A 27,060-nucleotide genomic window follows, 5' to 3' on the forward strand; every position below is an offset into this window, starting at 1 on the left:
CGGAGATTTGAGTCCTTAGCTATACCACGTATCAATTTCTGCATGTATGCCTCCTCGAGTTTCTCAATGTTGATGGCTTAGAATTAAAGTGAATTATGAGTGACACTAGGACTCATTCAGTGTTGTGCAAATATATATATATATATGTATATATAATTATATATAATATATATATATATATATATATATATATGCAGAAACCACTTGGAAAATAAAAGAAATGAATACCGAACCTTTTCGTATATTCAAGACATCATCAGGGTACAAAAAATATTGATTTGTTTTGCATATATATATGTATGTGTGTGTGTGTGTGTGTGTGTGTAATATACGTATATTTTTGTGCGTGTGTGTGTGTGTTACTGCAATTAACTAATTGTAATATACAGGGCCAGGATCCACACAACTTTTATGATCTTAAAATTTGCCGTGAAATGTTGGTATTCCACCTTTTGAATTTCTGTTTTGAAAATTACTGTGGAAGTCAAGCCAACATTATATAATTTTGTTTCAATGAAATGAGAAATACTTTCTGTGCAGAGAATATAGTATCTATGTTCGTATCCTCTCTGGTTACACTGAATAACGAAGTTCTTCATAAATTATATGTGATCTTCACTACAAATGATATAATTGCTTCTTGCAGGAAATGTTCTTTTAAAGGTCAGAATGCACAACTGGAGACAATTTTTTTTTAAATAAAAGAAGCATTTTCGACCATTTCCATGAAATATTTTTGCTATTAAACTTGAATTTAAGTCTTAAAAAAATGCGCTATTTTTCAGTTCTTAATAATTCCTCTGCACTTCGAAATCGACTTCGGCTATCGTCGGGAATCTTCGGAAGTGTGACGTAATAGTCGTCAAACATCGCTATTCGGACGCCGTTGTTCGCCATTGTTAAAGACTGAATCTGTTGAACAGCTATGATAAAATATAATAAAATATCGTCTATTATGTAGCTGCAGAGTGTAAAAACGGTTAAGGAATGTACGAAAAAGACCAGCACTGTCAATAATTTGGTTTTCCACATTTTTAAGATTAAACTTCCAACACCTGTTGATTGATTTGCCCCCCCCCCCATCCTATTTCTGATGTTTTGGAATTCTCCCTTGTAATACATAGCATCCTACCATATATAAATACAAGGGTTTTCACGCAAAAGATTCCCTAATAAAGTATAAAATTCCCTCCATCTTTGACTGCACGATATTCAACATGGCGCACTCGAGACGGAAAAAAAAATATATATATATATATATATATATATTTTTTATCTTTTCTAATCATGGATTTATAATGGTTACATGATTCGATAGTCCAATTGTATCTATTTATGGCACAATAAATATCTTTCTCATCATTTTTATATCTCAAAATTATAAATTTAGTTGAATTTTATTAGTTGAATTTTTAGTTGAATTCAATCATAATATTTACGATGGCAGAACCAACTGTGATAGTTTACAGAACTATTTCTAAAAGGGAGTGAGTAGTTTAGAAGAACTATCTCGTCTATTGCATTCTGACCTTTAATATACAATAAATAATCTTGAAAAAAATCAATGGAAGGATTCAATATAAAGTGGAATTTAATAACGTGTGTCTTATTGTCAAAAATATCTTCCCTCGAATTAAAAAAAAAAATCTTCTGATTCCACCAACTCAATATAACTTCTTCTCAAGAATTACGAATCCATTTCCGGGTCAATATTTGTTGTGACAAAGTCAGAAGAATTAGTGAAGAAATTACGTGTAGAGCATTTCTTCGAATTCGTCATTTCGTTGTTATTTTATTGAATGTTTGGCTCCCACTGATAAATTCATCTTTGTGTGCGTGCGTGTGTGTGTGTGTGTGTGTGTGTGAGGGAGAGAGAGAGAGAGAGAGAGAGAGAGAGAGAGAGAGAGAGAGAGAGAGAGAGAGAGAGAGAGAGAGAGAGAGAGAGAGAGAGAGAGAGAGATTCATCATGGTGTTGGATCATGCATTGAACTCATGATCGACAACTATTTCCCTCCCGGAAGAGAGCTCAGAGCTCGTATATGACCGATCTATGGGTATTGCTGTGATCTGACACGCACACACACACCCAACTCTCCGCCCACGAGAGCTGGAGTAACAACCCGCAGCGCAGCGATACTGAAATTATTTCAGCCCTGGGCGGGATTCGAACCCAGACCGCCGTAGTGTGCGTGCGCGCGTGCGTGTGTGTGTGTGTGTGTGTGTGTGTGTGTGTGTGTGTGTGTGTGTGTGTGTGTGTGTGTGTGTAGGGAGATAATGATAATGATAACAAATATAGTAATGTTGATGAGAGAGGGAAGAGAGAGAGAGAGAGAGAGAATGAAAGTGAGTGAGCGAATTGCAAAAGAGCGTGCGAGCGTGTTTGTATGTTTGTGTGTGTGTATGTGTGTGTATGTATATATATATGTGTGTGTGTGTGTGTGTGTGTGTGTGTGTGTGTGTGTGTGTGTGTGTGTGTGTGTGTATGTGTGTGTGTGTGTGTAGAGAGAGAGCGAGAAAGAGAGAGGCTGAAAGTGCGTAGGTGAATATGCACAAGAGCGTGCGAGCGTAACTGTATGCTTGTGTGTATATATGCATTTTAAAAGTGGCCACTCGGATGGCCCAACTCCCAAAATCACAGTCAAAAATATACAAACTGTTTAAGCAAAAATAAACAAATAAATATATGAATATAAATAGATGAATAGATATATAGATAAAGACAGACCTATTTTGTTTAATTATTGCAAACTTCACCTGTGGGGAGAAAGGACCAGGCGGAATGTATTTATACACGAAAATGCACTCCCCATCCGTACACGTGTGTAAAAATGTACACACAGCAAGGAAGAGTGTACAACTTCCTGTGTACTGATGCAAGAGCGATATTCTATACTGAAAGCCTGGGCAACCCCCTCCCCCCACACCTCCCCCTCCCCCCTCTTCCTCCTCCCCTACTCCTCCTCACCTTACTCCTCCCCCTCCCCACCTTACTCCTCCTCCTCCCCTACTCCTCCACTACTTCTCTCTGCTCCTCCTTCCCCTCCCTTTCCTCCCACTCCCCCTTCCTCTCCCCCATCCCTCCCCCACCCCTCCCCACCCCCTTCCTCTTCCTACCCTTCCCAACGCTTCTCGATCTCCCCAGCCCTTCCCCCACGCCTCTTCCTTCCCCCACACCCCTTCTTCTCCCACACCCTCCCCTCGTCTCCCCCATCCTCCCCCCAATCACCCCTTCTCTCTTCCACCCTTCCCTACACCCCTTCCTTTCACCGCTCCTCTCCTCTCCTCACCCTTCCCTCCCCTTCACCCCTCCCCTTCCTCCCTCGCCAGCTTTACTCCCCCCAGAGGCGAAAGGGGGTGGGGGGAGTCTATTGGGGGGGAGGCGCCTAGGTCGCAAAGTAAACACGAAGACCTGCACATTGCTTTTGCTTTTGAAAAATCACTGCCGAAGCTATTTTTCAAGTCCGTCTTCCTCACTACGTTTTCTGTTTTACTTCTATTTCATTTTCAGTCAGTTTTTCATATATACACACACATGCATGCATACATGCATACATACATACATATACATACTTATACATACATACACAAGACCATGGTGGTGAAACACACACACACACACACACACACACACACACACACACACACACACACACACACACACAAATATTTGTGCATATGCTTGTATGTTCATATCAGTATGTACAAGTTAGATATTTATATATGTATAAACATATGCAAATGTATTATTTCAGAACCAGGTATTTACATGTTTATATAAAATGAAAATATTGTATGAAACCTTATAGTAATGGCAGGCATTAATGATTTTTTTATCCATAAAAATTTGAAAAATAAATAGAAAATAAAATAATAAATTTATATAGATTAATAAATAGATAGATAAACAAATTTAAAAATATAGATTAATAAATAGAAAAAAGTAAATAAATAGATGAATGAATAGATAAATGAATAAGATCAACTTTGCAAATTACACCCAAAGGCATGACGCGTGTGCGAATTCAGGCCCTCCAGAGGACCAGTAAAGTTAAACCAGAAGATGTGAACAGTAATTAGTTAACTTAATCTATGAGAGCAAAGTTTCGGCGTAGAGTCTGTGCAGACGGAGAAGTCTCTGGGGCCTCAAGAGGTCTTACTGACGGAATAGAAAACGAGACTCCAAGAGTCGACCCCACCCCCACCCCCCCACCCCTCGGCGGACACTCTGAGTGTCTTTCTTCACCTCAATGAGAACATATTTGTGTGTATTCACCTCGGATCTGCTGCAGCCTCTTTTCGAGACAGCCAGACACCACCCTACGGCAGTGAGCTCAGAGCTCATTATTAGCAGATCTCTGGGTAGGTCTGAGACCACTCACACTCCACACACCGGGAATGCAAGGTCACAACTCCTTGACTAACGTCCCGTACCTACTCGCTGCTAGGTGAACAGGGGCTACACGTGAAAGGAGACAAACCCAACTTGTCTCCGCCCGGCCGGGGAATCGAACCCCGGTTCTCCGGCTTGTGAGGCCAGTGCCTTACCAATCCGCCACCGGGCCGTGTGTGTGTGTGTGTGTGTGTGTGTGTGTGTGTGTGTGTGTGTGTGTGTGTGTGTGTGTGTGTGTGTGTGTGTGTGTGTGTGTGTGTGAGAGAGAGAGAGAGAGAGAGAGAGAGAGAGAGTGAGAAAGGAAAGCGAGAGTGAGAGAGAGCGAAAAAGAGAGAAAGCAAGAGAGAACGAGAAAGAGAAAGCTCAAGAAAAAGAGAAAGCAAGAGAGTAAGAAAGAGAGAGTGAGAGAGAAAGTGAGAGAGAGCGAGATAGAAGAGTGACAGAGAGAGAGCGAGAGAGAGAGAGAGAGAGAGAGAGAGAGAGAGAGAGAGAGAGAGAGAGAGAGAGATATGGAGGGAGGGAGGGAAATACACACTCACGCGCACGCGCGCGCCCTACGTTGTGGAGAGAGATCTAGGTATGAAAAATACAAAAGCGTGCGAAAAAAGAATTGTGTGTCGGTAAAGCCATTTGATAGAGATGAAGCCTCTGCGTGTGAAATAAAGACGGAAAAAACCTTTTCGCAGCGAAATCGCCGAGGAATTTAATTATAAAACAGGGAATGGGTTACACCCTGGTGGTTGACAAGTTTTAACTTCAGCGATCACGTTAATTTAATACCCGCGAAACATTTTCCATCTCTTATCCATTTCCTCTTCGAATTCTGGACAAATTAACCGAGTCTGATTCTACAAATCTGTCCACGCGCGGTGAATGGGGACAGCATGACGTCACAGTGCCCTGTCCGGAAACGTTAAAGGACTGGGTGACGTCATGTTGAATCTGAAAAACGTTTACAGCAAATGAAAACTGATTTTTTACACATAGACATTAGAAACGTTATATACATAGTACGCACTGTACCTACCTACCTACATAAGCTAATATTGTGTGTGTGTGTGTGTGTGTGTGTGTGTGTGTGTGTGTGTGTGTATGTGTGTGTGTGTGTGTGTGCGTGTGTTTGTGTGTATTTACCTAGTTGTATTATACGGGAAGGGAGCTATGCTCGTGGTGACCCGTCTTTGTATCTGTGTGTGTGTGTGTGTGTGTGTGTGTGTGTGTGTGTGTGCGTGTGTGCACGCCCCATAGATGGGCATATATGAGTTCTCATCCGGGAGGGCAATAGCTAACGATCACGAGTCTAACATGTAATCCACACACACACACACACACACACACACACACACACACACACACACACACACACACACACACACACACACACACACACACACACACAGTCACACACACACACACACACACACAGTCACACACACACACACACACACACACACACACACACACACACACACACACACACACACACACACACACACACACACACACACACACAGTCACACACACACACACACACACACACACACACACACACACACACACACACACAGTCACACACACACAGTCACACACACACACGCATCCAATATTTCCTTTACAAAATATGGAAAGCATTTCTCCTATTTGGCTTTTTGTGGGTCGAAGATATACGAGATGGAATTCCTATCATATTTCTTCCTAATTTTTTTTTCTTTTTTTATCTGTGTGGTTTGCTGAAATATGAGGTTTAGTTCCTCCCAATGGATATCAATGGCGACCCCTCTGGGAGGGGAATTTTTTTGCTACACTTTTTTTTTTTTTTTTTTTTTTTTTCTCTCCTGAGGTACAAAGTAATGTTCCACCTCCTTATTTATTCGAAAGGTTTGATTTTTCTTTTACCCTTTTTCTTTTTTACCTTTATTTTCTTTCTTTTCTATTTCTTGTTTCATATGAAATACATGGTTGATTCCTTTGTCCTTTTTTCCTAGTTGATACATATAATGAAATTATTGTGCCTTTTTGTGTACGCGTATATATATATGATCCGTTTCTCTCTCCCTCTCTCTCTCTCTCTCTCTCTCTCTCTCTCTCTCTCTCTCTCTCTCTCTCTCTCTCTCTCTCTCTCATCATCATTGCTATATTTATTATTATTATCATCATATCATTATTATTAGTAGTAGTAGTAGTATGGTTACTGTTATTATTATTATTAATTATTATCAATTATTATTAATTATTTGTTGTCATTACTATTAACAATAACGACGATAATGATAATAGTGATACTTGTATCATTACTAACATTGTTAGTGAAAACATTACCATAAATCATCATCATTACCAGTTACAAGGAACAAGAGAAGTAAATACCATTATTGGTGTAACCTCTACACACTTAAGTTAAAAGATAAACAGGAATATAAGGACAAGAGAAGCACAAAAAAAAAAAAGACGAGCAGAAAAGGAAATGCAGATATTTTCTGTGACTGAACAGTCGCCGCCACTGACGTTTATTCCCTTTGTCCTCCTGCAGAAGTACGAAGTGGAGTTCTTGTTGCATCAACACTGGGTGGACCCTCGCCTCAAGCACGACGACAAACAGAGGTTTGAGTACCTGAGCGGCATTCACCACCTAGTAAGTACAGTACAAGACGCTATCCTCCATGTACCTTCTCTCGCCGACAGCGTGAAGGAATGTCCCGTCCACAGGTTTCGGGAATCTTATTTTGAGTAGTTATGTTTATGGTCGCTGGCTGAGCGGGTTAGGGCGTCGTTACTTGCGGCGAAGGTCGAGGTGAGGGCGGTTCGAATCCTGCCACCGGCGAAATTGAACCAAGGGCATGGTTCATTAAATTCCACGCTACAAAGTCCTCTGTGAGGGGGGCACCGTCCTAGCCTCCCGATAAGGGGGGGAAGGGAGTGTGTGACGTTAAACCATATCATCATCATCATGTTTATTGGTTTGGGAATGTAAGGCCGCTTTTCTGAGTCTAGGTTTGATGTGTACAGAAATCCAGGTATATGTTTTGTTAACTGATCAATTGTTGTCTAGAGCTTCACTCCGTGAGAAACCCGCAGCCTCATCGTAACTGGCAACGTTCATCGATCTTTCTCACAGATCTCGCGGAGAAGCAGCTTCGGACTGTTGCATATGTTGTGTTAGTGTTAAATCATTCCTAACTCAGCGGCTGAAAGTCATGAGGGAAAGGGGAGCAGTCACTAGATGTAATCTAAACTAACCTAAATTAACCAAGACCAGCCAAAGATGACCTAACCTGACCTAACTTATCTAGAAGAATCAGAATCAGCATAACACAAGAACCACGATATCAAACGGGTTCTAGAACCTTTGGCATAGATGTGTGTATGTATGTGTGTGTGTGTGTATGAGTGTGTGAGTGTTTGCGTGTGTGTGTGCATGCCTGTGTGTGTGTGTGTGTGAGAGAGAGAGAGAGAGAGAGAGAGTGTGTGTGTGTTTGTGTGTGTGAGAGAGAGAGAGAGAGAGAGAGAGAGAGTGGTGTGTGAATGTGTTTTCCTTCCTACCTGTCTGTCTGTATGTCTGTGTGTCTGTCTGTCTGTCTGTCTGTCTGTCTGTCTTCAGAAATAAGGAACATAACTTCATCCTGTCACTGCGGAGGGCCCATTCTCTGTCCCCCAATGGGGAGAAGAGAACCTCTGCCTCGATGCGGCCCTGAGGTGCCCCCGAGCCGGAGAGGTCGTTGTCGTCTTCGTTGTCGTCTTCGTCGTCTTCGTCTGGTTCTTCCTCGGGTCGGTTTGTGTGTCAGACGGAGCTCGGGGTGAGCGGGAACGAGTTTAGGGTCTGCTGGTTCCTCTCGTAGCTTCCTCTCGCTCGATCTTACCGATCTCGTGCCTATGCTTCCCCCATACATATATATATATATACATTTTTTTTTTTTTTTTTTTTTTTTAATAATTCGCTAGTGGACAGCGACATCAATCATACAATCCATGACCGTCGCGCAGAGGATTCGAACCACCGCTTATAGACCCAAGAGAGTCCACGGCACCCGCCTTTAACCATTGTGGTCGAGTGGTAAAGGCGGGTGCTGTGGACTCTCTCGAGTCTATAGGCGGTGGTTCGAATCCTCTGCGCGACGGTCATGGATTGTATGATCATATATATATATATCTTTTATGTTATATAATATATATATATATATATATATATACAGTATATATAATTTTTTTTTTCTTCTTTACTTTTCTTTTTTCGATTATATATTCATGGTTTCATTTTTTGTTTTTCTCTCTTTTGAGTAAATATGTCCTCTTTTATGAACACTGGGTTCCTCTTTTTTTCTAATATAATTTGACAAGTTTAGCTTTACTCTTATTTTTCCCTTTTTTCATCGTTTTCGACTCTACTCTCTCATCTTTTTTGCATCCCCTCATCTTTCCTCTCTGATATCTCTCCTATTCTCTCTTACGTTTGTTTGTTCTCATACCGTCGGCCCCCTTGTCTCCGCTTTATCTCTCTTGTCTCCTCCTGTTTTCTCTTCAAATGTTTTAGTCGGAGTGGCTCACCGGACGCCACTCCTGCCTTGTCATGCTGACTGCTGGCCACGTCCGGCGGCCAAGAGGGCTTCAAGTGCATGATGGTGTCCGCGTGGTGTCTTCTTTGTCTTTCAGAAAACAGGAGGAGACGGACAGAGAGAGAGGAAGGAAGGAGAGAGAGAGAGAGAGAGATACGCTCAGATAGACCGACTCAGAGAGAGGGACAGAGAAGGAGAGAGACAGATAGAAAGGAAGAGAGACAGGCAGAGAGGGAGATAAGGCAGAGAAGGAGATAGAGAGGGAGAGACAGGGAGAACGAAAGAGACAGACAGCGAGGGAGACAGGGTGAGAGAGAGACTGAGTGAGAGAGAAAATGAGAGAGACAGTGAGAGAGACAGGCAGACAGTGAGAGATATTGAGACAGACAGATAGTGAGAGACAGACAGTGAGAAAGAGAGAATTCCAGGGAGAACAAAAGAGACAGACAGCGAGGGAGACAGGGTGAGAGAGAGACTGAGTGAGAGAGAAAATGAGAAAGACAGTGAGAGATATTGAGACAGTGAGAGACAGACAGTGAGAAAGAAAGAATTCCAGGGAGAACGAAAGAGACAGACAGCGAGGGAGACAGGGTGAGAGAGAGACTGAGTGAGAGAGAAAATGAGAGAGACAGTGAGAGAGACAGGCAGACAGTGAGAGATATTGAGACAGACAGATAGTGAGAGACAGACAGTGAGAAAGAGAGACAACCAGAATGAGAGAGACAGGCAAACAGTGAGAGACATTGAGACAGTGAGAGACAGACAGATAGCGAGAGAGACAGACAAATAGTAAGAGGCAGAGACACACAGATAATGAGAGAAAGACAAAGACTGAGAGACAAAGAGTGAGACAGTGAGAGAGACAGTGAGACAGACAGTGAGACAGACGGGCGCGGATAGTGAGACAGGCAGACGTAGTGAGAGAGACAGATAGAGAGAAATACAGACAGAGAGACAGATAGAGAGACAGGTAGGCAGAGAGGAAGGGAGACAGACAGAGAGGGGGAGAGACAGAGAAAAACTAATAAGGAGAAAGTAAAGAGAGAAATGAGGAAGACAAGAGAGAGAAACTAGAGAGAGAGAGAGAGAGAGAGAGAGAGAGAGAGAGAGAGAGTGAATGAGCAAAGGATGAGTAAAGGATAAGCGAGCAGCTGAGTGATCCGGTGGTTAGCGTGGTGGACTTGTAGTCTGGGAGTTGCAGGTTCGAATCTTCTAACGAGAGATTGAGTCGTTTTCACCATTTCCTAAGAATCCTTTCACATGCACAAAGAAATCAAGCAAAGTTGAATAAGAAAAAAATAAAATAGGTTAGAAATCAACCAAGATTGATCAACTATTAATATTAATAGTAATAACTATTAAACTATTTATATCAGTAGTACTAGGAATACTGGGATTCTTAATACTAGAAATAAAATCATTATTACAATGATAATATTGTTGGTGACTGGAAACTGAATGCATGAACGGTCGTTGAAAAAAAATGGAGAGTTTTTTTTATCTTTTTTTATCCTCTCTCTCTCTCTCTCTCTATCTCTCTCTATCTCTCTCTTTCTATCTCTCTCTCTCGCTCTCTCTCTCGCTCTCTCTCGCTCGCTCTCTCTCTCTCGCTCTCGCTCGCTCTCTCTCTCGCTCTCTCTCTCTCTCTCTCTCTCTCTCTCTCTCTCTCTCTCTCTCTCTCTCTCTCTCTCTCTCTCTCTCTCTCTCTCGTTCTCTCTCTCGTTCTCTCGCTCTCTCTCTCTCTCTCTCTCTCTCTCTCTCTCTCTCTCTCTCTCTCTCTCTCTCTCTCTCTCTCTCTCTCTCTCTCTCTCTCTCTCTCTCTCTCTCTCTCTCTCTCTCTCTCTCTCTCTCTCTCTCTCTCTCTCTCTCTGCTCCCTCTCCCCCTGCTCCCTTGAACCCTCCCTTCCCCTCCCTCTCCCCCTCCCTTCCCCTCCCTCTCCCCCTCCCTCTATCCCCTCCTTCTCCCCCTGCTCCCTCTATCCCCTCCCTCTCCTCTCTGCTCCCTCTAACCCTCCCTCTCACCCTCCCTCTAACCCTCCCTCTCACCCTCCCTCTCACCCTCCCTCTCACCCTTCCTCTCACTCTCACCCTCCCTCTCCCCCGCTCCCTCTCCCCCCTGCTCCCTCGAACCCTCCCTCTAACCCTCCCTCCATTCTCCCTCCTTCCATTCTCCCTCTTTCCATTCTCCCTCTCCCCCTCCCCCTCCCTCTCTCCCTGCTCCTTCTAACCCTCCCTCTATTCTCCCTCTCCCCCTCCCTCTCCCCCTCCCTCTCCCCCTCCCTCTTATTACTTATTCTTTATTCTTTAGCCCTTCCTTACCCTCTTCCCACTCCGCACCTTTTCCCCCACCTCACCTCTTCCCCCACCTCACCTCTTCCCCCACCTCACCTGTTCCCCCCTCACCCAACCTCTTCTCCCTCCCTCACCCAACCTCTTCTCCCTCCCTCACCCAACCCCTCCCACTCCCTCACCCAACCCTTCCCCCTCACCAACCCCTCCCCCTCACCAACCCCTCCCCCTCACCAACCCCTCCCCCTCACCAACCCCTCCCCCTCACCAACCCCTCCCCCTCACCCAACCTCTTCTCCCCAACCTCACCTCTTCTCCCCAACCTCACTTCTTCTCCCCAACCTCACCTCCTCCCCCTCCCTCACCAACCTCTCACCCTCACCCAACCTCTTCTCCCTCCCTCACCCAACCCCTCACCCTCCCTCACCCAACCCCTCCCACTCCCTCACCCAACCCCTCCCACTCCCTCACCCAACCCCTCCCACTCCCTCACCCAACCCCTCCCCCTCACCAACCCCTCCCCCTCACCAACCCCTCCCCCTCACCAACCCCTCCCCCTCAACAACCTCTTCCACCCTCACGCAACCTCCTCTCCCCCACCTCACCTCTTCCTCTCCCTCACCCAACCTTTCCCCAACTTCTGGTCTCTCTCATGCACAGCCCCCCATTCCCTCTGTTCCTGGTTTACTCGACTCTCCTTCTCCCCCTCCTCCCCATCTCCCCCTTATCCCCCATCCCCCATCTCCCCCTGTCTCCCCCGCTGTCTCCCCCCTACACCCCACTTTCTTGTGGCGGGAGACTGAAGGGGTCCTTTTCATAGCCTCTATATGCTTCTACACACACACACACACACACACACACACACACACACACACACACACACACACACACACACACACACACACACACACACACACACACACACATTCACAGGCACGAACACACACACACACACACACACACACACACACACACACACACACACACACACACACACACACACACACACACACACACACACACACACACAGATACTCGAACTCTTTCTTTCAGTCGTCCCTCTTTCTATTTCTCTCTGTGTCTTTCTTTCTCTCTCTCCCTCTCTCTCACTCTCACTCTCACGTTCACTCTCACTCTCTCACCCTGTCGGTGTGTCGTGCTAAGAAGTATTATTGTGCTTCTGTCTGTGTTTACTAAGCGCTGTACTCGTCGGGTCCCAGAGGCGGTGGTGGGGTGCCAGCAGGACTGGGGGGACGGGCTAGGAGGACTGGGGGGGGGGGGATGTGGGGGGAAAGCAAGGGGGCTGGGAGGCTGGGGGGGGGGGGTTGAAGGACGTGTCTTTCTCTTGTTTGCTCTCCGCCAGGTTGAGAGGGAGCTATTTTTAGATGCGGCTTAATATAGATGTGTCAAAAGAAATTTTGGAATTTGTCGCTCTTGCTTCTGTTCAACATGGAAAAAAGTGGGGATTAGGGCTGTTCAGGTGACGTAACAAAGGTTTCGTGTGTGTGTGTGTGTGTGTGTGTGTGTGTGTGTGTGTGTGTGTGTGTGTGTGTGTGTGTGTGTGTGTGTGCGTGCGTGTGTTCGTGCCTGTGACTGTGTGTGTGTATGTGTGTGTTCGTGCGTGTGTATGGGTGCGTGCATGTGCGTCTACGTGTGTGTGTGTGTGTGCGTGTGCGCGTGCGTGTGCGTGTGTGTGCTTATTTACCGTATCATCAATTATATTTTCATTTTTGTATTTGTCTAATTCACTGACGAATCTTTAAGTGAATATACTGTGATAATTCTTAGTTTTAAGGTTGTGACAGAAAAAAGCAATGGCCCGTCAATTAGGCGCTAAGATTGGCGAGTTTGGGGCGTTGTTAAATTGGTTTTAATTGTTTTTGAAGTGGATGTGTCCTTTGACTGGGCTTCCCCTCTTATAGAGGGGAAAGGGATTTTGGCATATCATTTCATATATCCAATATTTGCTTGTTTACAGAAATTTATTCTTTTATATTTTTATACATTTACCTTTCTTTTAGTAAATTGTACTTCTCTATATATTTGATTTTCTATTTATTTTTTTTAATTCAAGAAAATATGGCTGCAGATGAAATTGCCTTAGTAACTTAGACTTATTTATAACTGGCTAATCGAACACTTCACTAATATTTTTTTAGTACAGGAATAATTTTCATGTGTTCAATTAGAAAATATTCTGATTTTTTTTTAAATCAGATTAGATTAAAAAGTTTTTACAAGAGATAAATGTTCGGTACATTTAGATGCAATTAATTTCGAAATGTATTTTCAAATTTTGTGTCAGTTTTTATGAGTGTGAATTGCGCCACCGAAGTGTTGCTAATTTAAACAATGCACACTCTTTTTGCATGTTTCCTTATTGTTTTTATTAGACTATTCATGTTAGTTTATTCTTATTAGTATTGCCTCGGAAATTTATTTTGAGTTATTGTTAGTAGTAGTAGTAGTAGTAGTAGTAGTAGTAGTAGTAGTAGTAATGTTAGTTATTGTTGTTATTATCTTATCATCATCGTTATTTTTGTTATTGTTGTTGATGGTTATCATTGTTATTGTTATTATCATTGTTACTATCACTTTTCTATTATCATTGTTATTGCTATTTTTATTATTAATGTTGTTTTGCCGTGGCAGATTAACCACTACGCATCTGAAAGGGAAAAGGAAGGAGAGTAGGGAATGGGGGTCGGAGTTTCGTGAGAGATTAAATCCTCTCAATCACTCCAACACGAGGCTTCAGTCCAAGCTTAATAAAATCATCTGACGTTAGCCAGAACAAAATCTATGAGTCTTTGTAACGAAAGGATTACCTGAGATTAGATTGCCTCTATCCCATCATTACTACAAGGGTTGTCCCTTGGCTGAACACAGCCCTCAGACATCGTCCAGGACAAATGATCCTCAGGGTCAAAGGAACGCCCTGGCCTTTTGACCAAGGGGGGGAGAGAGTGGGAGGGGGATAGAGGAAGGGGGGAGTCGGGGGAGGGAAGGGGGAGAGTTGGCACCCCGTGGCACTGTTGCATTTACAGTACTTTACGCCTCGTAAAGCCAGGCACTCACTAAGGGTAATCAAGCCCCAAAGTGACCTCATCACCGATGTTGCATTGCAACTCCTCTTCAAGAGGAGGGAGGGGGAGGGGGAAGGGGGAGGGGAGGTTGTTTGTGTGGGGGACGGAGAGTAGGTGTAGGAAATGGGTTGTCGGGTTGCATGGATAAGGTGGTTGAGCAGGTTAGCGTAATTAAAGAGGAACGTAAAGCATGTTCCCATGAATTTCTTTTCTGTCGAATTGATTTATTTATCCTCGGGTAAATTGAACAAGCACTACTTAGAACAAAGGAAAATAGTCAATGTGTGTGTGTGTGTGTGTGTGTGTGTGTGTGTGTGTGTGTGTGTGTGTGTGTGTGTGTGTGTGTGTGTGTGTGTGTGTGTGTGCGCGCGTGTAATAAGATAAGTTTGTACAGGTGGATATTAAGTAGCGAAAAGTAGGACTAGCTTAGAACACATCGATCTATTGGTCAAACAAAACAGGAAGAGAAACAGAAGGAAAAATAAGGAAAAGATGAAAAGAAAAGACAAAATGGAGAAGAGTTCCGAAGGATATAAAGAGCCATTTGAGAGGAGGAGGAGGAGGAGGAGGAAGAGGAGGAAAAGAAGAGGAGGAGGGTTTAAGAAGAACGGAAGAGAGGGGAACAAGAAAGAGGAGAGAGCGAAGAGGGAGAGGAGGGAGGAGACGAGTGTTGGAATGACAAGAGGCAATAAAGACCGGCAAGTCTTATCCACGGATGATTAGGGACGAAGAAAGTTGATGACGTCACAAGTGTGACGTTTACCTATGCAGTGGAGGAGAAGGTGGAGAGGAGGAGGAGGTGGAGAGGAGGAGGAGGTGGAGAGGAGGAGGAGGTGGAGAGGAGGAGGATACTGCTTCAGTTCATGGTCAACAATACATACATGCATACATACATACTCACACATGCATGCATACAAACATACATACATACATACACACATACGTACACACATACATACATACACATGCATACAAACATACATGCATTACACACACACACATACATACGTACACGCATACATATACTGTACACCTACATACATACATACACATATACATATACTGTACACCTACATACATACACATATACACTTACATATATATACTCGCTTTTCGGCAGATTAGATAAATGGCTACCTTTCTTCAGAATGGAGAAAGGTTGCCATCTATTCACTCTTTCGAAATGCGAGTGCCTATTTATCATTTGTTTTGTGGCCCTCTTCTTCAAGTCGATGAAATGGAGGAATATCACTGGTGGCTGGGCCGCTCGTGTACTTGGGACAAGAGGGCTGCAGATCCAACTAAAATCTTTGAAGCTTGTATAAATGTATATTTGTATACGTTTATATACATGTATGTGCATTTACATGAATACTGTATGTAAATACACACACACACACACACACACACACACACACACATATATATATATATATATATATATATATACATGCATACATATACATACATACACATACTGTCACAGTCTGTGGCCCTTCTGTCTTTAGAGGTACGAGAAATACGAGGATTCATGATGACACATGTCTTTAATGTCTTTATGGCCTCTACAGACTATGGTATCTATGATTACATTAACAAATCAATCCACCTATTTGAACAATTTACATGCATTACATTAACAAATCATTTGCACCTATTTGAACAATTTACATTCATTACATTAATAAATCATCTACACCTATTTGAACAATTTACATTCATTACATCAATAAATCATTTACACCATGATTCTTTACACTACATAACTTCACCTGGCATTGTTATAATGAAACATACCATGATTATTTCGCCGCCATGGCTTCTCCATAACTCGCTGCCTACTACTCTCATCCAAGCATGGTCTGAGAAACCATAATTAATTATTAACAATGTGACCTCTTCATCTCGTTCAGCACCACATATTTAACATAGTAAAAAGAAACACATTCTCACTCAATGCTCACCAAAAGGGTTCCCTTCTGCCTGCACAATGCACGTCTTATTCCCGTGACAGACCGCTGCGAAAGGGACACCTTAAGATGATATCTACCGAAGTAGTCTACGTCACCATTCTGTATATTCAGAGGCTAACAATTCCAGAACTTTATAGTAACCCATACATGTCCTCCTTGGTTCACAGTTTGACAATACCCAACATTTTATTGGCTCCAATACAACATATTGTCATTGTACAGTAATGCCTTTCCATGACATATACTTGCACTACTTTCTATCGCGGAACAATACAACAAGAGCGTTCTAGAATATGTAGTTTACATTCCTTCGTAACAATACCATCATATTACAATATAATTCACAACACAATTATATCATACATAATGAACCAATGTAATTGACTCAAATCCAGATTTGTAACACTTCCAGTATCATATTCCATATGTCGTGAATTACATACTTTAAATCAAGACTTTATACGCCGTGAGTTACAGTTAGCTTGCATCATGCAATTGTCATTCACACATACACATATACATACACATACATATGCATACACATACTGTACATACATACACATACACATATACATACATACACATACACAGGGTCATCAGGACTGTAGGGAGGGCAAAATAATTCCGTCTGCATATCTGTTGGCGTTGGAAAACATTCTGTCGTAAATTATTCTTTTGGGGTTGGCGCAGATGCGTTTTCGATGTAAATGACTCGAATTTACGTATGATATACTGAAAAGCACTGCCACTCCCGTTATCACCATTAATCCAACTACTACTATCACCACACAACTACTTCTGTTACTACTTTCACCACTATCACAAGCACTTCTACCATCGCAGTCACTACAAGTACTTTTGGTGTTAACACCACCATCAACGCCACCACCAAAAACATCGTAATCACTAATACCACAACCATCAACAACAACAAAAACACCACTAACATCACCACCGACACCTTCAACACCGCCACTACCACCACCAACACCACCACTGTCACAACCACTAATGTCAAAACCACCACCACTACTGTCACAACCACCACCATCAACACCAGCACCTACCACATCCACTACTACCCTTACCCCCATCCACCAACACCACCACCTTCATCCATCACCACCATCAACACCACCAGCAATATCATCGCCAACAATACCAATACCACCACCACTCATCACATCCATTACCACCTCTAACCCACATGACCAACACCACCACCCTCGGCTTTCACCACCACCACCATCACCACCACATCCACGACCACCCTTACCCTACACCACGATCACCATCTTCCTCTGCTCCTATTTGTGTTTCTTTTTTTGTTTTTCATTTTGTTTTTGCTGCAACTGTTGTTGCCATGGTTACTGCTGTGCCCCTGCCACCTAGCGAGAGCGGCCTTTGACGCTGAGGAGCTTTGCATATGGGTGAGTGGCTTGACAGACAGTCCCAGGCAACAACAGCAGAGAGGGCCTTAATTAGAAAAACGCCGCAACGGTGTCTGCGCTCTCTCCCGAGAAGAAAGAAAAACGTCGCATCTGCATTTTCATCTACGTTGGGATAAACGACGGGATCCCATCTTGTAGGTCTACAAGAGGAGACAAAGGAGGATCAAGAGGATGAAGAGGAGGAGGAGGAAGAGGAGGAGGAGGAAGAAGAATAGGAGGAAGAGTATGAGGATGAAAATGAGGACGAGAAGTAGTGGGTGAAAGAAGATGAGGAGGAGGAGGGGAGAAAGAGAATGAAGAAAATGAAGAGGAGGAGGAGGAGGAAGATGAGGAGGAAGAGGAGGAAGTACTTAGGGCTTTACGTGGCGTAAGGAAACTGCACCTTGGAGACACGACCCTCCAGCTCCGCCCCCCTCCTCCTCCTTCACCATCAAGATTTATCCTTGTTGGGTTCTGTCGCCACCGTCTCCACCGTCAGCCACCATCAATACCACCACCACTGTCAACACCACCACTGTCACCACCACCACCAGTATCACCACCACTGTCAACACCACCACTGTCAACACCACCACTGTCAACACCACCATTGTCAACACCACTGTCAACACCACCACTGTCACCACTGTCGCCACCACCACCAATATCACCACCACTCTCAACACCACCACTGTCACCACCACCGCTACTCTCATCCCTGAGGGGGAAGCTCTGGTATTGTTCCACGTGGAATTGGTTACATAACCAAAAGAAGAAGTTAAATTTAGCTCAACTTTTTGACGTCTGAGGGATTTCGCCTGGAAGGGAGAATGGGCGCAGAGGGATTCTCCCTTACACCAGAGGAAATCCCAGGACGGGATTCCCACGGGAGGGATGGTGTTCTTGTGGGGATGTGCATAGAAGCAGTTTCCTCAGTCATGGATTAAGATTTTTTTATTTCTCCAAAGGGTCGGTTTTTGAATTACTTTCATTGAGCAAGGGAATTAAAGTTGGTGTAGAATACAAAAATATTGTATTTGATATACATGTGTGAATGCGTGTGTATGTGTATCTATGAATGTATGTATTTATGTATGTATATATATATATATATATATATATATATATATATATAATATATATACTGATACATATGTATGCACGTACATACATACGTACATACATACATACATACATACATGCATGCATACTCTTTCAGAAAACTTCAGTAGAGGAAATCCTGCCATGATTAGACGAATAAGAAGGAAAGGAAACTTGATCTCTGGGAATGAAGGACGAGAACGAGGAGGAGGAGGAGGAGGAAGAGGAGGAGGAGGAGAATGAGGAGGATGAGAATAATAATATAACGAAAGAGCTTCAACGAGTTCTTTCCTGGAAACTGTTCTACACTTGGTCTGGTGCCAGACATTCTTTGTCCTGCTGAACCTCGGGGGCAGACCAACCTGCTTCTTTCATTTCCCTTAGAAATCTCTTACATTTATTTTTTGGGTCAAAATATCAATACATGTACGTGTGTTTGTGTTTCTCTACGTAATTACAGCATACAGGAAAAGAGCAACACTCGACGGGTCCCGTCTCCTAATCTACAATCTATCTTACCTAGCCTCCAATTCGTGTGTGTTTGTTTGTGCTTGTGATTGCGTGTGTGTTTATTTGTTTTTGAGGGACATGGTACCATTCTTTCAGGCACTATTTCATACCTTGGACTGCACTAAACACTAGAGAATTTTTATTAGATGATACTGTTTTCTATCTCTTTATTTTATTTATTTGTTTTATTTGTTTATTGCAAAGTTATCCCATTGCAATACAACCATAGAAAACGTGCACAAAAAGTGCGGGATGATCTAATAGAGGTGTTCAAATGGATCAAGGGCTTAAAGCACGGGTGATGCAGGCAAGGTCATCATATTAAGGTAGCAGGGTCGGATTCCTAGTAGTGGATTTAAATTGGACAAATTGGATCTAAGAAGGAAATGGGCAAGAATTGGTTTACTAATAGGGTGGTCAACGAATGGAATAAACTTGGTAACCATTTTGTGAACGCTGAAGATGTCGGTTGTTTTTACGAGAAGATTGGGTCAATTTATGGATAAGGATGATAGTTGGTAAGGAACATGGAACTGCCTCCTGTAGGCCTTATGGTCTCTTGTAATCTCCTTCATTCATTTTTTTTTTCCAAAACGTTTCGGTTGCCTTCGTTCTCGTCAGGTGCCATGTAACTGGAGAGATGCCAGATATCACCATTTGAACGCTACTGAACGAAACGTTTTGATTTTGGTTGGTTCACTTTTGCAGAACAGAGCGCAATCAAAGGCGCGCTCAACTTTTAATTGAACAAGAAACGTAACTAGACATCTTTAATTACACGTTAACATTATCTAAATAACACCTTGTCATCTATTAAAACAATTCTTTGAAACTTCTCTTAAAGCCAAATCATATCAATACTGTTAAAAGTAATTAAAATTTCATCTCAGAGGTTCATGATTCTAAATGTTATGAACGCTTCTCCATTCTTTTGAGTAAAGATGAATAAAAAAAACAGTTATGACAGAAAAATTTATAAAAAGCCACGTAACTCTTGTATCTTAACAGACAGGTAGACAAATCAACTGATGAAGATAGGGAGATAGTTAAGTAGGTTGATATTTAGTCAGAGGAAAAGAAAAGATGGATTTGGAGAGGAGAGAAAAAGAGAGAAAGGAAAGAGGGGCGTAAAAGAGAAGGAGAGGAAAGACAGTGAAGCAGCAGAGAGAGAATAGACAGAATGACAGGAAGGAGGGAGACAGGAGGGGATAGGTGAGACAGGAGAGAGTAGACAGATAAGAGAGTGAACCAGAGGAGGAAAGGTGGCAGAAAAGGGAGAGAGACAGTAGGTTGGAAAGAGACAGAAGGAGGGAGACAGAGAAAGGAGGGTTACGGAAGAGGGAGGGAGACAGGACGGGGAAGGAGAAGGAGGAGGGAGGGAGACAGAGAAAGTAGGGTGACGGAAGAGGGAGGGAGATAGAGGGGAGAAGGAGGAGGAGGGAGGGAGACAGAGAAAGGAGGGTGACGGAAGTGGGAGGGAGACGAAGAAAAGAGGAAGGGAGGGAGAGGGAGGGAGGGAGGGAGAGTATGGCAAGGGGAGAAGAAATATGTGTAAAAGAGAATGAAAATAATATCAAATCAAAATATTCAGAGAAGAAGGACAAACTTTGAAGCGTGGAAGTGGTCTCGAAAACCGAAAACCCAAAAAAATGCCCAAAATGAATCTTGGCACTATTGCTTGAAATACGTATTCGATTAAAAATAAATGAATAGATATATAGACAAACAGATAAATAGATTAAGAGATAAATCAATTAGTAAGTAGATGATTAAATAAATAGATAAATAAATGAGTAAATTAATAAATAAGTGAATAGGCACACATAGATAAATGAATAGATGAATAAATAAATTAATAAATAGATAAGTTAATAAATAGGTAAATAATTTAATAGATAAATGAATAAATAGGAAAATAAATAATAAATAAATGTTGAGCTAGTGCAACCAACATGTAAAGGCACACGGCACCAAAGTTGCCCAGAACCAACACTACTCGAACAAACTTCACATTTTCAAAAATATTTGACACGGAAAAAAGAAAGCAAGAGAAAAAAAAAATAGTCCTCTTGAAAGACAGGATTAACATGATGAAATTCTTCAGTCTCCTCCAGCTAGTTTGCATTCCCCTTCGCCAAGGGAGGTAATATAGCTTCACCCGGAGATCCACGTAATTGGCATAACACCCCGTGCCCTTGTATAGTCTCCGGAACATTCCGCTATCGTAAGAGGCGCGACGAAACCCCTGCAAAACTATGCAGATACATTAAATATGCAAATGCGCATAGTGTTGATATGAACTATGCAGAGACGGCGGGGACAAAGTATCAACCATGCAAATTTAATGGATAACATACAATAAATATGCAAATATACAGTGGATGATATAATGTATTAAAAATGCATATACTCATGGCGTTGATGTATGAACTATATAGAAACGGCGGGGAAGTGTATCAATTAATATGCTATATTAATTGCAAGTATACAATGGATAATGTACTAAATTAAGTATGCAAATATGAATAGTGTTGATATGAACTATGCAAAGACATCGAGGATAGTGTATCAACCATGCAAATTTAATAGAGGATATACTATATTAAATATGCAAATACACAGTGGATAATATACTGTATTAAGTATGCAAATACTTAAATGGTGTTGATATGAACCATGTAGAAACGAAGGGGACAGTGTATGCAAATCTAGTGGATGGTACACTCTCCTGTTTAAAAAGGAATTCTCAAAGTTGAAATAATTAGTAAGTTCTCACTCCGGCCTCTACCATCACAACCAACTCTGCCACTCAAACTACCACCTTTGCCCTACTACCATCCTCGCCACACCCACCCTACCACATTGTCTTAGGGACTAATGCTACTCACTCTACGGACCAGAGTTGCGTATTATTATTTATTTATATATTTTTTACATTCAATTTTTTTTTTTTTTTGTGATTATGAACTAAACTTCACGTATTAAAAATGCTCACTAATTTGAAATTCCATTATCCTTCATCTCCTCAAGCCTACCCCTATGCCCCCACCTCTTCATGTATGATGGGGAGAAGAACACCGCCAATGTGTTCCCCTGTGTATCGTAAAAAAGAAGACTAAATTGGGTGCAGGAAGGGATCACTTTGTATGGGTAACCCCCATTTAAGGGGAAGACCCCAATGTACGTCTTACACAGAGTGGTTAAGATAACTATTACGCATGGAGACGCTTATGAACACAAACCGTCAAGTGAACCTTGTGTGTTGGGGATCCCAGTGTCATTATTGATCACCTTTGGCTGTAGACTAGTGAACGCAGAATGCTCTCTCTCTCTCTCTCTCTCTCTCTCTCTCTCTCTCTCTCTCTCTCTCTCTCTCTCTCTCTCTCTCTCTCTCTCTCTCTCTCTCTCTCTCTCTCTCTCTCTCTCTCTCCATCCCCCTCCTTTTTACCTCTCCCTCTTCCTCCCTCTCTCTTCCTCTCCCCCACCCTCTCCCTCTCTCCTCCCCTCTCTCACGCTGTCTACCTACGTATCTGTGAATATACATTATATATATATATATATATATATATATATATATATATTAATATATATATATATATATATATATATGATGAAGGTGGACAAAGGAGTCACGGGTCTTGTTCCGAGCCTCTGAGTTTATTCCTGACTGGTTTCGTTCTATGTTTCTTCTGAAGAAGCATAGAGCGAAACCGGTCAGGAATATACTCAGAAACTCGGAACAACACCCGTGACTTCTTTTTCCACCTTCATCAACTTGTCATAATGTCCCAGCATATATATATATATATATATATATGTATATACATATATATACATATATATATATATATATATATATATATACATACATATATACACATTTTAACAACCACAATGCACTTTGATTCTTAGCCATCAAAGGCCAGCATGCTTGAAATTGAAATGTGGTACTGCCCAGGACTCGAACCGGGCATCCTCATGACAAGTGCGACAGTGACTTTCCAACTAGGAAAGTCACTGTCGCACTTGTCATGAGGATGCCCGGTTCGACTCCTGGGCAGTACCACATTTCAATTTCAAGCATGCTGGCCTTTGATGGCTTGGAATTAAAGTGCATTGTGGTTGTTAAAATGTATCTCTACTCACTGGGACCCATTCAGTGTTGTATATATATATATATATATATATACATACATATATATATATATATATATATATATATATATATATACAAACATTCATCTTTGCTGATCAGGTTGATCCCACCTTTACCCTTGGTCGTTTGGCTCCCAGCGGCTCCTCTTGTCTCCCCAGCAGACCCTTTGTAGACGACCTGACGGCACGTTGGCGTCGCAGGAGGCGCGGCCAACCACAAAGAGTAGATGGTTCTCGCGAGAGGCAGTAGCTCTCAGGAGAGGCGGGGAAGCCAGTGTTTACAAAAGACAAATTAATAAATAAATGAATGAATGAATAGAGGAATGAATGAAATAATAAATAGATACATAAATAGATAAATAAAGAATTGAATAAATGAATAGATAAATGAATAGATATGTAAATAAGTATGATAAGATAAGAAAATATAAATAATAAGTAAAAAGTAAATGAGATAATGAATAAATAATATAAAGAATATGAAATAAGTATAGAATAAAAATATAATATGTTAATAGATCAACAAGGAGATAATATGAAGAAATATATAGATAAAAGAATAAATGTGTAAAAACAAAGGAAAGTAATAGAAGGGGATTGATTCACTTGTTGAGAGCAGACAGCGCATAGCTGCACTCGCCATTCTCCCCGATTCAGGCGGTCGTGGGAGGGAGGGTGAGGGGACGAGCCTATCCCTGGTACACTCCCAGTCAGACACCAGAGTCATCGTCTGCATTTAGCAGCAGGTGAAGTTAATGGACAGGATAAGAAAGAGATTGGAGAGTCTGTCTTGTAGACACTCGAATGTGACGGAACTGCAACCTTTGCCTTCTGTGGTAGGATAGCCTTGGTAGTCACTCGTACCCGATGAGAAAAAATTATGAGAATGTTGAACAGAATAATGGGAATGATGAAAATGATGGTAATGATCATAATAATGATGATAATAAAATTATGATTACGCTAATGGTAATAGTGATGATGATCATAATGATAACAATAACATGATAACAGCAATAATAATGATAACAATAATGATAATGATGAAAACAACAACAACAAACAGTTGATAACGATGACCAACAACAGCAGAAGCAGCAGCAATAATGATAATAATAATGATAACGAATGATGACGATATTGATGATAATAACAATAACAATGACAATGTTGATAGTGATGGTGATAATGATAGTAATAATAATAATGACAATAATAATGATAATGTTGATGATGATAATGATAAATGAAAATCGACAATGTAACAGTTGAGGAGTTGATTGATAGAGTTGGATCCGCGAGAGGTAAGCGACGAAGAAGGAAATAAAGAAGAAGGAAGTGATCAGTTGCAAAGAGAAGAACCAAGATCTTAACGAGATTAAGTCGATGATGTGTCTTTCGAAACAGAACGAGATTGAAAAAAAATATACATATGAAAAACAAGACGAGGAAAGTGAATCCGGAGATCCATGCGCAAATGAAATGGAAAATGGGGGGAAAAAATAAAAAAAAAGGATTAAATGAAAAAAAAAATGAAAAAGACAAATAAGGAAATGAACAAAGGAGAAAGGCATTAAGCTAATAAAGAGATGATAAGAAAGGTAAAAAAAAAAAAAAAAGAGGATATAATGGAGAAAGACTGAAAAGGTTATAACAGTATGAAGATTAAGACGATTATGAGACGGAAGCTGATGGAAGGAAAAGGAAGAACAAGAGCAGGAAGAGAAAATGGAAGAAGAGAAGGAACAATAAGGATTATGTAAAAAAAAAAAATAGATAAATAAAAAAACATGGAGGTGGAGCAGAGATAGAAGAAACAAAAATTGTAACCTTGACTCACTGAATCCCGCTGCCTCAAAGAGGCCGGCAGCGATCCTTGGCCCCTCCCATAGATCTAGATGAAAAATAGTGGAGAGCAGGTAAAATAGAGTGAACAGCAGGTGGAAAATAGTGGTGACCAGGAGGAAGTAGTAGACAGTAGGTGTTAAATACTGGGGAGCAGGTAAAAATTGGACAGCAGGAGGGAGAAAATAGAAACAGTGGATAGCAGCAGGAGAAAACAACGAGGGAGAAAACAGCGGATAGCATCAGGAGAAAACAACGAGGGAGAAAATAGCGGATAGCAGCAAGGGAAAACAACGAGGGAGAAAATAGCGGATAGCAGCAGGAGAAAACAACGAGGGAGAAAATAGCGGATGGCAGCAGGAGAAAACAACGAGGGAGAAAATAGCGGATGGCAGCAGGAGAAAACAACGAGGGAGAAAATAGCGGATGGCAGCAGGAGAAAACAACGAGGGAGAAAATAGCGGATAGCAGCGGGAGAAAACAACGAGGGAGAAAATAGCGGATAGCAGCAGGAGAAAATAACGGGCAGTAGAACGAAATGATGAAGAGCAGGACATTGACAAAGAGGACTTGGGCTGACACGAAACAAGGCAACGACGACACTGGATAAAGACAAAGGCAATGGGAAGATTGTAATGGTGAGTATCTGGTGATTAGAGAGTCTTTGGAAAAGAGAAGAAAAGAACCAGAAAGAGAGGAGAGGAGAGAAGAGAGGAGAGGAGAGAAGTGAAGAGAAGTGTGATGATGGGAAGAGGGTTGTGGCTGTTATACAATGTAAGTCACTACCGTTTCTATCCTGCTGGTCGAAGGAGTAGAAGAGGACATTAGGATAATTTGTAGAAAATGAGAGAAAGAGAACACGAAGGATAAAAACATTTAAGATATATTTGATCGAGTGATAGATAGACAAGATGATAAGATAATCAGCAAATGGAGTATGATGTGTGTGTGTGTGTGTGTGTGTGTGTGTGTGTGTGTGTGTGTGTGTGTGTGTGTGTGTGTGTGTGTGTGTGTGTGTGTGTGTGTGTGTGTGTGTGTGTGTGTGTGTGTGTGTGTGTGTGTGTGTGTGTGTGTGCGCGCGCGCGCGAACGTACGCGTCCCTTTTTCGTATTGAAGAGGTTTTTATTTTCATTATCTTTATTCGTTTATTCAATCATTTACTTAATTATCTATTCATTTTTATCATAATCTATCGCCTATTTTATTTGCTGTCTACATCAGTCACTCCCCTTGTGGGTTACAATGCTGCTAATTTCGAAACCCGAAGATGCGAAAATTTAATGGAGCGTTTAGTAACTTGGGGGACCACGGAGTCCAGAGCTGAGCTGGCGACGTTTTGAATACAGGATTTGTATTCTCGACAAGGACGTTTTATTCAGCACACACACACACACACACACACACACACACACACACACACACACACACACACACACACACACACACACACACACACACACACACACACACACACACACACACACACACACACACACACACACACACACACACACACACACACAATATACCGATGATGATGATGATGATCATTATTATTATTGTTGTTGTTGCTGTTGTTATTAATTATTATTATTATTATTATTATTATTATTATTATTATTATTATTATTATTATTATTATTATTATTATTATTATTATTATTATTATTATTATTATTATTATTATTATTATTATTATTTATTACTATTGCTGTTATCATTATCATTATC

General features: G+C 41.8%; 1 protein-coding gene across 3 annotated transcripts in view; it reads left to right on the forward strand.

The window, feature by feature from the left end:
* Nucleotides 1–27,060, forward strand: part of pHCl-1 (pH-sensitive chloride channel 1) — an 877,177-nt gene that overhangs the window by 756,868 nt on the left and 93,249 nt on the right. For all 3 annotated transcript variants that reach the window (XM_076211871.1, XM_076211873.1, XM_076211872.1), the window contains one exon: nucleotides 6,921–7,022. In XM_076211871.1, the coding sequence (XP_076067986.1) occupies nucleotides 6,921–7,022 (102 nt within the window). The remainder of the gene's footprint in view (nucleotides 1–6,920; nucleotides 7,023–27,060) is intronic.

This window comes from Oratosquilla oratoria, chromosome 29, assembly GCF_046742065.1.
Source record: "Oratosquilla oratoria isolate Oo_2021 chromosome 29, ASM4674206v1, whole genome shotgun sequence".
NCBI lineage: Eukaryota > Metazoa > Arthropoda > Malacostraca > Stomatopoda > Squillidae > Oratosquilla > Oratosquilla oratoria.